Here is a 15428-nt window from a genome sequence, read left to right on the forward strand (position 1 = left end):
AGATTACTACATAGAGTATGCTCATGGCCCATGCTACATGTGGAGTCAAAATACAACAGCTTCTTACCAAGACTCAAGAAGTATCTGAAAACAAGACTTCCAGCACAATATGGATTTTCTCACCAGATCACTGGCTAAGTTCAGTGCTCACCTTCTCCATAGACTACATGTTATATTGCAGCTGACATGAAGACATGGCAACATAAAACAGTTAACAGCTAACCAACCATTTAATGAAGGTTTCTGATTTTATGTTCTTTTTCCTAATATGTTTTCTCCTTGAAGGAATAAGTCAATATTCAAAATACTTCAGGCAGTTGCCTTTTGGGATGGGTACTCATTTCAGTCAGCTAACAGGCAAGTACCTGAGCTTCCTCTGTATCCAACAGTGAAATACCTTCAGATGCCAATTCCTGGGTCAACCTGAAGAAGGAATAACATGCCTCAAAGGTGCCAATCCCTCTTCTATGACTACCCAGAGATCCCAGACAGATAGCATAGCCTAGACATCCAACTGCTGATGAGACAAAGCTGGATAGATAAATTCTACGGTTACTTTTGTTACAAAAACTCCCTTCATGCTACTGGATAGCTTTAGCTGCAGAAGTTGGAATTAACAAGTACATTTTAGCTTTTGGTGCCTAGTTTTGAGCACTTGAAGTACATTCAGTAGTGTAGACTACCTAAAGCTGAATTTGGGTACACTGTGTGCAAGAGTTATTAGCCATGAGATCATTAATGAATTATAGACTCATTAGAGAATAGGGAGAAAGCTCAGTAAATGAGAGCAAAAAAGAAGGGAGTGGAGTAGAGCTAGAGTGAGATAAATAAAGAAAAGCAATGGGTAGGGGAAAATAAAACATATTAGAAGACAAAATGTACATGTGAGAAATAAGAAAGAAGAAAAAAAGAATTAAGACAAAACATAATACACAAAAGAGAGAAGACACAAACATTAATGGGAAGACATGAGGAAATTGGAATAATTGGCCTGGAGGGGAATCTAATGAAATGCCCAAAACATTTCTGCTGTCATAGGACGGGATTTTCTATTTACAGGACTGAGTGATAAGTATCAGGACAAAGTCTTGCTCAGTATTCCTTTCAATGAAAGACCTACCATTATCAAAAGACATTACTGAAAAGAGAGACAAAGAAGCGGCTTCATCGTAAATAGAGAAGCCATCACTTGTTTTTTAAAATAACATAACATTTAGAGTATGTAATAACACAGAAAGCACCAGCAGGTTCTCAACAAAAAAAAATAATTGTGTTTTGTGCTGGGCAAACACCAGCCTGTCTCCAAGGAGTTACAAGAATGTTGAAGTACATTAAGAACGGATTGATCAATAAATTTAATTTAAGATCAGCAGCACTCTGTTCTCTGCCTCTTTAGCCATTCCAAAGGTCACCTTTTAAATTGTTCTAGATGACCTCAAAGATCTGTTCCTTAGTTTATCCACAGTAAAGTTACAACAATTACACATCAGTGCTTCAGCTAGCCTCACATGCCTGTCATGAAGTGTAGTAGCAAACAGCCCTTAAGTTCAATAAGAAAAGCAGGTATCGATTAAGTATTATCATCACTGAATGGGATCCAGCTCATGGAGGCATCTCTCTTGCATCTTTGTTGCAGGGACCCAATGCAATCTATTCTCATAAAATGATTGACTTCCATTTGCAGTAGCTAGTAGGTGTTTCTGAGAGCATCCAGAATTCTGAGTTCTTGAGTTTACGATTGAATTGAACAGAATGTATTTAGCAGCACCTACCATTGAAAGGCTTCATCTGTAAAACCAAATAATAGCGCAAGAGAAGCATGGCTGCTGAGATAAGAAGATGGTGCTGAACATCTATGCCCATACTTCTTGAAGTTTTTTTTTATTTTGAATAGCTTTGGTTGGTCTCAAGCAGCGATCATCCACTTTTGGTTGAAACACGTTGGATGTATCCATGGAGGCTCCTTTTCTATTAACTTTCAACTGAAAAGAGTAGTTTGTGCCAAGAGAGCTCGTACTGAGAAGCAACACATGGAAAGTGTGAATAATAGAGAAGTTCAATTCAAAAGCATGCTCTTGGTCTGCACCACTGTGCCAAAGCAGATGCACCTGCAGACGTCCCCGTTATTTATACCCAGACTTTTGTTTCCTGATGTAGCATGGCAAGTTCAGTAGGTCCTAAATTAGGCAGAAAGGCTTGTCACAGCCATGCAATACAGTGCCAGCAAAGTCTTACCTGTGTGCGTCCTCCGGTGAGCCTTCAGGTGGGAGCTTTTTGTGTACACTTTGTTGCATCCCTCGAAGTCGCACCGATGGATGCGTCGCTTCCTGGAGTCTGGAGACTCAGACCTTCTCTGACGCCTTGTGCTCTCAATACTGAATGGTGAAATTGAACTAAAAAACAAAACAGAGGGAAAAAGGAAAAATGAAGCAAGTGCACAGCATATATCTTGGACCTCAAAAGATAAGTAGTAGTAAATCACTGTGCCAAAAGCAACCTGATATTAAATGTTAAGTATTTCCTTTTCTGCATAATAGTCTGCAGCACCTCGTTGAAACTACTTATGTTTGAACTAGAGTATATTTTGCAGTATTAAATAACTCAAGTCTTGATTTAGAAATGCTGATTGCCAGATAAAACACCTTGAAATAATGCTTCAATAATAAACCAGCCTGACTTTATCTGAGTTTTATTTCTACTCTACATGTCCAGTTCCAAGTTCAATGAAGAAAATGGAGTAAATCTTCTGTGAGTGTGCATGTTGTTGTGGGGATAGTTCCCTGGTCCTGCGCTACTGCTAAATTCAGTGGTCTGAAAGAAAACAAAATTCACTGGGGCTTTGAGCAACCTGGTCTAGTGGGCTCCATTTCCTCCAATGCCCTATCAGTTTTAAGCAATTAAAATGTAGTGTTAAAACTCATATTGCTTTAGTTTATACAGTACACATCAAGTCAAATTCTTGAAGAAATTCTGCTACAACAATGCACTTGCCTCAGGTTAGGCAAACGGGTGCCATAAATTATCATCAAGTTGGTACACCAAGATCCAAACCCTTATTGATCTCTTCTAATTATATTTACCTACCTATAAATCATTAGTGATTGATTTCCTTATCAGCTCCATTACACTTACACTGCACAGTGGCTGTGCTCACCTACAGTTATACTAGCTTGCTCAGCTATTTTTAGTATGTGAACAACGTTAGCCTTCCTCACCTTTCTGGGACTTCCACCACATTCTCAGTTTTATTGACATCAGCCAGCTCTGTTAAACTCTAAAGATGCAAGTTCTCCGCTCCTGAAATAACTTGTGGCTGTCAAATGAAAATGAATCATAGGGAAGGAAACTGAATGTGCTCACAAAAAGAAGCATGAATCTCTGGGGAAGCTAAGACACTAAGAATGGCATTTGAAATACTGATACTGATGCATTTGCTGAGAAGCTCCCGTGTCAACACCAATAATGGACCTGTGACAGTAGCGTGCTGTTGCAACTACAGCTCTTCTGGCATAAACTCCACTTCTAGTGACTTTTGAAATTTGCTGATGATTGTACTGGGTTACAATTTTAAGCATCTCACACAACTAGCATGTGATTTCACTGATGTTCCAATTTACTGCATTTCAAATCTTTAAGTCTCAAATTGTGGCAGTCCAAATTGTGCATTCTTTCTTTTTGTCTAATTGCTTCTACAGTACAATTCCAACTTAAAGCACTATTGAAAAAAAAGAAGAATGATCTGACAACCTTATTTTTCTCTTAACACTTGATATACTGTTATACTTCACCTTCAGGCAAAGAGATTTTTCAGATTAATTGTTATTGCCTAAAGTACAGTATGTGGAAATGGGCATACAGGGGATTTCTGAAGTAGAGGATGAAATGGGCAGAGGGCCGTAATCTCAACATTAACTAGCAAAAGTGAGTCCCCAAGAGAGTGAGACACATCAGTGCTTTAACTATGTGACATGAATACAGATATGTTTAGCTGTCACAGAAATGGCTAAGGAATTGTACTGCAGCATCCGCATCTCAGGGCAAATAAAAGTCTTGGGCTAGATGAATCACTGAGATCCGTCAGACTACTCCAGATTCTCTTTTTTAACATCCCACCAGCTAAAATAAAAAACAAACGTGTAAATCAAATCTTAAAGCTCAGTACTGAAGGTACACAGTGCAGCACACAAGGCCAGAAAATCTTTATCTTCAAAAATAAATATTTGCGCATCATTTTTTTCTGCGTGATTTATGAGCCGTCATAAGAGCCTGTTTTGTAACCGAGCGTTCAGATCCTGGATAATACAGCTTGTTTAAGTGGGAGGAGGATTGAGCTTACAGTGCTGCTGCAACTGCCAGCACTGAGAAAAAAAAAAAACGAACCTTGAGCACAGTCAGCACCTCATAAAAAGCTATTTGTCACGTACAGAAGGTGACCTCACCACACGCTGCTCTCACTTTCCCAGGGATTTATACAGGAGGGGGTGGAATACAGTGGTGCCACACGATTCATGCTGTCATTTCTCAGTTCTTTTTCTCCCTTTCCCTAAAAATTGAAGCATCAGGGCTACCTGGTTATAGGTGACAGGGAAATAACCAAATAAGGCACAGAAAGTGCTGCGCATTGCCATTGCCCGTTGTGAGCTCTACAGCCCTGATGAGCTCAGCACACAAGGAGAAATGTTAACTGCCAGAGGGGAACAGCAAACATAACCTCATGCCTTCCTTCAGCACTGCAGGCTAAGTGACACGATGGTCAGCAGAAGGCACACAGGTGCCAACAGAGCATACCCAAAGGGGATCTCTTCCAGCCCCTTTGCTGCAGGCTCACCCCATGGTGCAGGTCTCACAGGTGGAGAAAGGGCCAGGTCCTACCCAACACTACCAGTTCTGCCACAGCCTTGCACAGGCCCCGTGAGTGCAACTGCTGATGCCACAGGAAGCCTTAAAAAGAGCATAAAGATAGTATTTGAGCTTCCTAAGGTTCATGCCTCCTCCAGTTCAGTTCTTCTCATTGGTCATACAACAGTAAAGGGAAATGCTCCACTTTCTTGAGTTACAAAATGACTTCACTGATCACATAGAGAGACAAAAAAAAATATATTGAAGTCCTCAAAAGCGTTTCTTGTGCTTGCTAAAGGCCACTGAGCTCGGCTAGCTGGCTCTGGTCAGCAAAGAGCTTCAGAATTACAATTTGATGGCATCGCAGAGGACAAATACTCAGAATGGAAATGATTGGGAACTCAAAGGTATTTGCTTTTTGAAACGTTCTTTTTCTTTTTTTTTTTCTTTTCTGTTTGCAGTGTGCTTAAGGTAATGTAAACATTCTTGAAAACATCATTTGTAGCAACCTCTCCTGACTGCAAGCATCTCTTGCAGACTTCCCTGAATGAAGACCTGGAAGTGCATCAGCTTCTGTGAGCTGCCAGGGTGCCCCAAGGAGCTGTCAGCTCTCCTGCTGACATCCAAGATCTCAGGAAGCCTTCAAAGCTCAAGGTAGGGTTTAGCAATAGAATCAGTGTGATATGTAACATCTCAGAGAAATTGCAGGTTATATCTAATTACTGCTGATACATCAAATTTGAAAGGTAAAATAACAAAGAAGAAAACTGTGTTCTGGCTCATTAGCTTGACATTTATTTATTTGCAACTCATCATTTCTAAAAACAGTGAAGTTTCTACATTGTTATTGAAATTATAACACTAACATAAACCCTGGGAGACAGCTGGTTGCTTCCAAAAGCAGTTGCAACACCTGTAATCATTACTGTTCATAGGGTGGAATGAATGAAATCAGACATTTTTTTGGATGAGAGCATTTAAGGTGATTTATAAAACTAGGTATTTCCAGCCAGAAGTGAAAACATGCATTTCTACAGTTCAAGTATATATAAGTCATTTTCTACAGTAAAGTCTACACTCTAAAAACAAAGACTCAGGTTTCGCCAGTAGATGGCCATCGAGACCTCCAGTGTTATGTGTTCTGCATTCAATGGGGATTAGAACAAGCCCAGGAATGCAAAATTATTTTCCCTTCCCATGAATGCTTCCCTAGGTGTCTTGCCTGTGCTCCTCATATAGACTGCAAAAGGCACCTGCCTTTGGCATGTGCAGTAATGCTATTACAAGTGTACACGGTGGGTCTTTTTACACTTGTTCTGAGCAATATGCAGAGCAGAGCTGCTCAGTGAGAGTGGTATGTCTACTGAGGCCTTAAACCACATTCAGTGACAATAAAAAGTGCCACATGTTGACAAGTGCTTTACAGAAACCGCCTGCTCAATGTGGCAAGTACACAGTGTCACCTTCTGCCACCAAAATATGAGGTTCCCAACCCTGCCAGTGTCCCAGCAACCTGTGCAAGAGCTTGGACAAACTGTACCGTGTAGCATCCTTCACGGCGTTATGGCTGCTTATGTCTCCCTTAGTTGTTCCTGTAGCTGATGTGAGACTTAGTATAGCTTTACCACTCTACCAGTGGGTCAGTGGCTGCTAAAAACAGATGCTGACTTCACTCCAGAGCAAAACACAGGCAGTTATGGTCACTGCTCCCCTCTGATTTTGCTTCTGCAAGGAGGAGCACCAGAGGGGTTGGCATCTTGCAGCAGCTGCTCAGGATAAAAGTCTTGGCAGGCCAGAGCATGCTCCACAAAGTAGGCATCATGCAAGCTGTGGTCCTCATACGTTTCTCAGGTTGTTGAAGGATGTGATTTGGTTAAGCTAATGTAACAGGACAGTCGTTCTCTCTCTGTGTCGGCACAGGCGCCTGTCTGATCCTGCAGTGTGCCAGCTTAGGGACACATGATGATGAAAAGTCAATTCTGAAAAAAAGAAGCTGAGCAGCTTGTTTGCTTTCGCTGGTTTAGCTCTCTGCACAGTCGAGTCTGCCAAGTGCCTGCCCTGACACACTGGAGAGAATGGGAAGCTGTGGCCAAGGATGAGGGGAGTGTCATCACCCTCTTCAGTGAGTTATACCCCTCCTCAGCTGTTGTACCATCATGCCAGCATTTCCATGGAAATTCGGAATTTGGTATAAAGAAAATTGAGAATATTCACATGAGTAATCCACAGAAGGAAGAACTGGAAAATGTGATTGTCGTGGATCTTGTGTACGCAGAAATAACGCATACAAAGATAAACAGAGAAATAGACAGGTTGAAAAGAAAAATGAGGAGCTGCTGCTACTGTAATTAGAAGATAATAACGTGATTTGGTGGTACAGGACAGAACCAAGGGGCAGCACACAGCTCCATTAGGGAGATAATCTCTCTGAAGACAAAGTACCCTTTTTTCAGTTTAAGATCCTCAACTTTCAGATATTAACAGGCAAGATCTGGGTAGTATGTACGTGTTTGAAAAAGGGAACTGAAGTGCATTTCCCAGTTTCCAGCTCTCAATTACTTTCCTTCCTAGCAGCTTTTCACATCAGGTAATTTCATTTTCTGATAGCTCTTATAATGTTACGTTACCACTCAGGGTATCAGTGAAAATAACTTTACAAACATTGCATATTTGACCGTGATGAAATGTAATATGCATTATTTTTCATTACAGTTTATATTACCATATCTACTGCAGTTAAGGTCGTCCCCTCAAATATTTACTTGCCTTTTTTTTTAAATACTAAGTTTCTACTGCGTCCTGTTCACAGGCAAACAGATGCACATGCATAAATACATATGTATTTTTCCTCCTCTCTGATTCTGAGACCCTAATTAATGTTTCATGAATGGCAAACATCTGCCTTAGGAATGTTTGACACTAAAACATATCAAGCAGTACTTAAGATGATCATTAAAGGGAATTTTGTACTAGTTTTATTAGTGCTAGCTACTTCTATCAACGTATTGTGGAGGTGATTTTATACTAGAAATCACACTTTTTGTCAAGAGAAAAAGGAAGATTTTGGCAGCGTACACAGTTACACACATTACATAGGAAAATCACATGGGTAAGTGAGACATGGGTAGGAGACTCTCTGAATGACCAGCGGAGTCCAGGCAAGAGGATCCTACAATCTGGCCCCACACGGCCATTCCCGTGCTCCTACGCTGGACTCTGTGATCATTAGAGTTCTCTTCCAACTCAGGATATTCTACAATTCTAAGCTCCTGTCTACAGTTGCCACAAAACAAGATGTTGAGCTGCCTTGCAGCACTACAGGATGTTACATCCCTCCAGCTGCAGTGGAACTGAAAGGCTACAAGTGGAACAAACTCCTGACAGTGGGAAAGAGCTTGGGGGTCTACTGGGAAAAGTGCCAATGTCAACTGCAGCATGTCTTACCATTAGCAGCTTTGTTAAACCAAGACATGAGAATGAGATGGTTGCTTGATCCTCCTGAGCCATGGTGATGCTGTGGGAGTGCTTTCCAGCTCCCACAGCAGTACTGTATTCCAGTTCCATGCTAGGCTGAGGCCCAAGCACACACATTTCACCCTGTTCCTTTGTGATGGATTACTGAGGAAAGGGAACTGGGCCAGAAAACATGTGCAGCATGTTCCAGCATCTCCCCCCAAATCTGATGATTAGAGGACCAGGACTGCAAAACATACTGCCTGCAAGATATAGAAATCCTATAAATCAAGCTCGTGATGAACTCTGAAATGACACGCCAATAAAACCTCCACCAAAGCCTCCCATCTATTTTACACTGTCCAATTGCTAATAAAATGTTACCCCAGAGACTCACTGTCTAAAAGAGCACAGGACTTACATGTTAACTGACTTGCACTTAGGCACTGCGTGCATTATTTAAACATTTATTCCCAGTTTGGGAAACAGCAAGTTCACTCCATCATGACAACTTGTTCTACCTGCAGATCCCACTGCAAAAATCAGAATCTGGGCAAGCTCCTACGCAGAAACAGAATGATTCCTGAAAAACTACATTCATCCATGTCAAGCACAGGCAACTTCAGCTCCTGAAACTCCTTATAAACTGCAGAAAATTGGGTAACTGAGCACTTCCAACTCAGCTTTGAGAGCACAGGGCTCTGCTTTTTACCTTTCCCATTTCTTTCTTATCCATACCTTTCTTTCATGTTGGAGTCATGGGCTGAGCTGAAATTCTCAGTGTGGAAATTAGATGAGAATGTACATGCTCATGCCTTTCACTTTTGTTCTGGTTGCTTGCAGGACTAGCGCTGTTGCTCCACTTTCTAGTGCAGCACTCCCAGTACATTTTAACTTGCTCACCATTTTTCTCTTTATTCTTATATCTCTGCTTCTGATTTCTTGTACCTGTGTAGCACAGTAGTCATTCCCAGTGTCTGTACAGTGATGACTCTTGCCTATTTATCTACCTCCTCTTAAAGCTCATACCAAGAAATGTGAAACTGATCACCTTACTGATAATTAAAAACTCTTTCGTATATCCTTATCTGACAAAATTGTCACACAGTATCTCGCCCAGACAGTGACATTAAATGAGGACACTTCATCCACTGGGACTGAAGCTCATGTAAGTGACCTTTTCTTCCTTCCTTCCTGCTCAGAAGGCTCATTATCAATATGTTAAAGATTTTATTACCCTGGATACCTTTGCATAATGCAATCCAGGGTGGTCATCTGTAACACTCTGCCATCAAGCAGATTTTGGTAACTACTAAATTGTTGACTTCATTGACATGCATACTTCAGCCAACATACGAAAAGATAAACTGCTACACTCAAGAGAATGTTATCTCAAAAAACAACTTAATATGCTCCATATCTCTTCACAATGCTCCTGTCTCTGAGAATACATACAGCAAAGAAAGCATCTATTGCAGAGATAGAGTATCATACCTATTCAGTCTGTATAAGGAAAAGAGATGAAGTAATTTAATTATTTGGGGACAAAAGAATTATTGAGTGCAAGGTCATACTTCAACGATTACAGTTTCTTCTTCTAAAACTCCCTTCTAAACAATAGTCTGAGATTTTTATTTGTCTTCCACAGCTCCCTTTCTTAATGAAAGGAAGTTTTTATAAAACAGTATAAGAAAACACTCTATAAATCAAAATAGTTACTATACCTCAGAGGCCATACAAGCCGTGCCACCATATATTTTCATTAACAATGAGAAATCCTGATGTATTTATGAAGTACGAGATCCTAGGGATATTCAAAATGCTAACTTGTACCTGGATTTACAGTCATGCATATCTATGCAGATCTTCATTTAGATTACAAGCTCCTTGATACAGCTTTTTCACTATTTTGCTTTTGCATAGCAAATAAGTACAGTGGAGCTCAAATCCATTAGGGATGTAAGAACACATTACTTCAGCATGAAGAAACTCCACTCTCTCTCCTTGCAACTGCAGTATCCTCCTCTGGAAAAAAGGACCACATCAATGTTCTGGGCACCATGGCCACATCCTCTCTATAAGCTAACAGGGCCAGATTTTGTCTCCCATTAAGATACTGATATGGGCAGATATTTATATATTCACAGTTCCATTATGTCTGCTAGAATCTGAAAGATTTCTAGTGGCTTTGACTACATGCTGGAATAGAAGGCCATCCTCAAAGCTGTAGAAGTCTCTCTGCCTTAGCATTTCTGAGAAGGAGGAATCCATTACCACCATCTACATGCTGGAATAGTTACAGTATCTTTTTACTGTCCTTGCAGTGATTAGTTGGACCACTTGGGTAGCCATTCCTTTTCTTCTCTGCATCACTGAAATATACCTAAGTTCTACCCAATAAATTCTCACATTGAACTTTAACTGTGATTAGGCAGTCTTTCTACTTGTAATTAATTAGGCTACAGAACACTTACCAACTGTCCAAACATATCAAAAAGGTAAATTTCAACAATTCCATGGTTATCACCACGTCAGTTCAAAAGTCAAGAAGACATCTGGTTCGGAAGCAGGCCCACAGAAAGACTGGCCAAACTGCCATTGTCTTCAGTGGATTCAAACGCACACACTCCCAACAGGAAGAAAAAACTTCAGTTTTCATGAATTGGTTTCTTTAACACTTTCTTACGAGGCAGCAGTGCTTTTACTACCTCAATAGCTTATAGGAAGTGCAAGGTTTGATTCAGAGCAAAATTACATTGGTAGACAGCATGCATACAGCCATATGGTGCATTTTGCACTAAGAAATATATGGAAATACACATTCTCCAGATCTTTTTGCTGCTTTGTAAACCGTTCCACTTGCACTCAGGGACAGATGACAAAGTCTCTGTTCTCCAGGACAAACTCCCCACAACCCTTTTCAAGAGCACTGATCTGGCTGGTAGCCAAGAAGTTCAACTCTTCTGGGTTTCCGTGGCTCCAGCTGGCTGCATGGGCTGCATGTTCTCATGCTCCTCCGCTCAAACAACTGTGTGGACCTCAGGGTGGCTACTCTCTGGTTGGGAAAAACTACAGAAGCCTTTAGGATGGGAACAGTCCTCTACAAAAAGGCAAGAACAAAATCCCTATGACATTTCACAGTCGAAAGAAAGGGTCAAGATTTCACTCTATGCGTGCTTCAGCTCTGCCAAAGTAAAATCTGAGCGAGGACTTGGCTGGTTTTATTAACTATGCCTTCCCAACTATGACTTCTTCGTATGTGGGTTTATAAGAAAGTTCTCATGCAAGGATTTGAACTGGGTAAGATTTAAATGATGCTGCCTCTTCAGTTTTTTTGAAATATAACACAATGCGCTCACCTGATAAGAGATGTTTTCCCACTGGCTAAAAGGCGTATGTCTCACTCTGGGACATCAAGCATTCAATTATTTGAAGAGAATTATTCTGTTATTTCCAACAGACATTGAATGTTTTGTTCAGAAAAAGACAAGAGTATGTAAAGTTGAACAACTCTTGGAACTGAAAGGTTTTTGACCCAGCCCTTCCCTAAACACTAGCAAACAGTATGCTTGTAGCTTTGTGAAATTTTATTTAATGTTATTCCACAAGTATTATTTATAATATATATAATTATAATATAAAGATATTAAAAATGCTGCTGACACAGAGAGAGAATCGGTAGTCTTTGAATACTACTACAAATCAAACAAATCTTGTTTCACAAGAGAGTCAATTGTCACCATTTTCAGATACCACATTTTTTCCTTTTAACTTGACACTGTCTCAGGGAGGAAGGTAGGAATTCACTTCTCAAATGGTTAGAAGCATCATCCAGTCAGCAACTGAATTTCTTGCACGGATCTCTTGCACGTCTTAGAAACACGACAGACCTCTTTCATCCACAAGATACTACTTGTCCTATTTAGTGCTAAAGCATATTTCTATGGCCTTGTTATCATTTGCTATATTTATTTTTTAACCATCATTTATTTGCACACTTTGAAGCACACTCAGTTACAAAGGGAAACTCGCACAGAAGCCAAGCGCATCTGTCTAGCTGCTGCTGTCTCTGAAGTGGGCATGTCCCTCCCTCCCGCATCTCCTACAATGCTGAAAATCAAGGGACTGTAATAATGGGCCACTCCGTTAACCTTGCTAATTTATGCATGTTGCTCATTAGTGCTCTGCCAAGTGCAGTTTTCAAGTCCCAAAGGTAGGTCAACAGATCTGAGCGTCTAGAAGAGCGTGCTCTGAATTACAAGTATCTGAAACTTGTGGTCAGGAGCACTGGTCTAGGATCCAGCGATCTCTTGTTTTGCTACAGGTTTCCTAAGCATTAATCCTTCCTCAAAATGTGCTGACCCAGGATGCAGTTTACTGCTCTCTGGAATTTCTGCTGCTTCCACGAAGGCACCAATCTTCTACCTCTTCAGTAACAGGATGTTTGGCTTAAGAGCTTCAGTTCTTTATCAATAACCATCACTTCTTGTCCTCTCATAAGATACAGCTACAAACGTTTCCAAAGCAAAACATACTGACAAAGCACAATAAAATGAGTGACTGCGGAGCTTCTCTGAGGAGGTTTTACAGAGAAACTTGCTCTGCAGAGAAAACTGAGTGAATGCCTCAACAGAATTAACATTAAAAAAATAATAATTTAAAAACACATCAGGACTACTTCATAGTGGTAGTAAATAAGATTTCTTTAGAATATCCTGATTAAATAAATCAAGCAATCATTCAATCAGTCCATCCATCCATCCATCCATCCATCCATCCATCCATCCATCCATCCATCCATCCATCCATCCATCCATCCATCCATCCATCCATCCCCACCACCACCTTTGGATATTTTCCCACCCCTCATCCATTAAAATCTCTGCTTGTTTACTAGTTGAGACCTTACAAACAGTATCACTCATCAGATAAAGCACCAACTTGTACTGCCAGTTTAGTAATTAAGAACAACCACTGTGCATACAATCAAGCTTTTACTGGAGAAATCATAGTCTGTTCAAATCTAGCAAAACTCAACCCTGCCCATATGTTGTTTTGTTTTGTTTTGTTAAATGGGATGGAACACACCAGAACTTTCAAGATCAAAAATCCCCATTTCCTAAAACATTTGCAGCCTTAGTTTGCAGTAAGAAGGGATAATTATCAAAGCATTTTGCAGTCACAATTGTACATTTTAGAAGAGGCACATAAACAAACAAACAGAATAAAAATAAAACACTCTCTCATCATGACAGAATGATACTGCTTAACTACAGTAAGATAGAAAGTGTTGGGCAGGTGGAAAAATCAGACAGGTATTCAGCTTAAGGTCAGACAAGACAACTGCAAGTATAGAGAGTGACGGCCTGAATGAGACATGCTACACATCTGACCCCACAGCCTGGAAATGGGGTCCCTGCTGACGCTGGCTGGAACCCTGATGTGTGGGACGTTGTTCAAAGTACTTCATGACACGTACACAGTAGAAAACACATTTCAAGGGGAACAGTGGTAGGCTCATCCTTTCCACTGTAGCTTTTCTTTCTTTTTTGTTGTATTTACCTCATGTGGGATGGATAGAGGGCAGAGGACTATCATCACAAACTGAACTGGGGCTCACTGAGATAATTCCTGATCAGTTTGAATCTAGGTAAAAAAACTGAATCATAGACAGGTTTGGCTTGGAAGTTATTACCCATTCCAACCCCCCTGCCACAGGGATGCAGGGACACATTCTACCAGGTCAGGTGCTCGAAGTCCCATCTAACCCAGTTGTGAATACTCACAATGAGGCTACCATAGCTTTTCTGGGCAACCTGATCCAGTGTCACACTGGCCACGTAACACCTCACTTCATGTGTCTGCATACATTTTTCTGTATTTTTCCCCAGAAATATTGCTATAGGAAATCTGTTTACTTCAATTATACTCCTTAATCCTTTCTGGACATTCCCATTTCCAAGCCCACATTTTCCTTCTTCGCTTGGATAAATGGATGCCCATTTGGAATCTTTTTTCTATTAGCTGTAACTTCAGCCACAAAATCTATTTGTCACTGAAGACTCATATTCAGCTACTCAAATGCAACCTATCTGGTTACACAGATGGAGGGAATACTGCCACCGTGGATTTTCTTAAAAAGCAAAACCACTAATGAAATACACCATAGAAGTACCTGTGCCAAAGGAGGCCCTCTCCTGCCATACACAGGGTAGGTACACAGAGCATGCAGACAGGAACAGGCAGTCCAGAATAAAGCTGCAAAGCTTCTGCTAATGTGTTAGTTATCAGTGTTATGAGGCTGTGCTTGCTGGCCTACAAAACTGAGATGTCAAGATTTCAATGTGTTTTGTGTTCAGCAAATTATAGTCATTTTCAGAACATCTTTAACCTTTTCAGTGGCCCGTGGTCAGGCTGGCAGACCACTCATGGCTCTTCATATTAGAAGTCTGACAGACATCTTCTAGAAAGGCAAGGCAGGCAGGGAACTGGTTTGTAAAATTACAGAGTATCAGCTGAACTGCTACTGCATACTGCAGTACTCTGAATTTAACATCGGGATGCTAAATTCCACTATCTCATTTTTGTGACAAAAAATTGAGCAACAACAAAAAATGGCCCACTATTAATCTATGTTTGTGACAGGCTGTTTTCAGTTCTGTCACTGGAGTTTAAAGGAGAAATGTGATTTAGATACATGTGTGGTGGATGAGGATTTTTTTACTGAAGTGCTGAAGCCTAACTAACCATCTAAAACCACTGAATTTAAAAGCCACTATGAAGCACATCACTATTACAAAGTCTTGTGTTATTTTAGTGTCTCTATTACTCAACAGTGCCATTCAATTGTACATTTGAATTAAACACACTTCTTGTTAAAACAATGTGTTGCACTCAAATAGCAAAGATGATCAGGAGGACAACACAGGACTCCACGACACCGCAACCTATCTCTTGGATAACCTCAGTCCCGTCCCTTATTCACTGTGTGTTTTACTTCCCAGTTTGAAAATACTGGGGATACTACCACATATCATTCCTCCTTCCTCATCACTCCACCTTAGATTTGTCATCATTTTGGGTAGTGGCTAAATCTAACCACATGCTTGTGCAAGCACAGCAACAGGGGGCTCCAA

At 40.6% G+C, this 15428-nt stretch overlaps 1 protein-coding gene across 3 annotated transcripts in view; it reads right to left on the reverse strand.

The window, feature by feature from the left end:
• Window positions 1-15428, reverse strand: part of KLF12 (KLF transcription factor 12) — a 233455-nt gene that overhangs the window by 16399 nt on the left and 201628 nt on the right. For all 3 annotated transcript variants that reach the window (XM_065744044.1, XM_065744042.1, XM_065744043.1), the window contains one exon: window positions 2236-2393. In XM_065744044.1, coding sequence (XP_065600116.1) covers window positions 2236-2393 — 158 coding nt within the window. The remainder of the gene's footprint in view (window positions 1-2235; window positions 2394-15428) is intronic.

This window comes from Cyrtonyx montezumae, unplaced genomic scaffold (assembly GCF_038088225.1).
Source record: "Cyrtonyx montezumae isolate F1298 unplaced genomic scaffold, pur_monq_1.0 scaffold_3, whole genome shotgun sequence".
Lineage (NCBI taxonomy): Eukaryota > Metazoa > Chordata > Aves > Galliformes > Odontophoridae > Cyrtonyx > Cyrtonyx montezumae.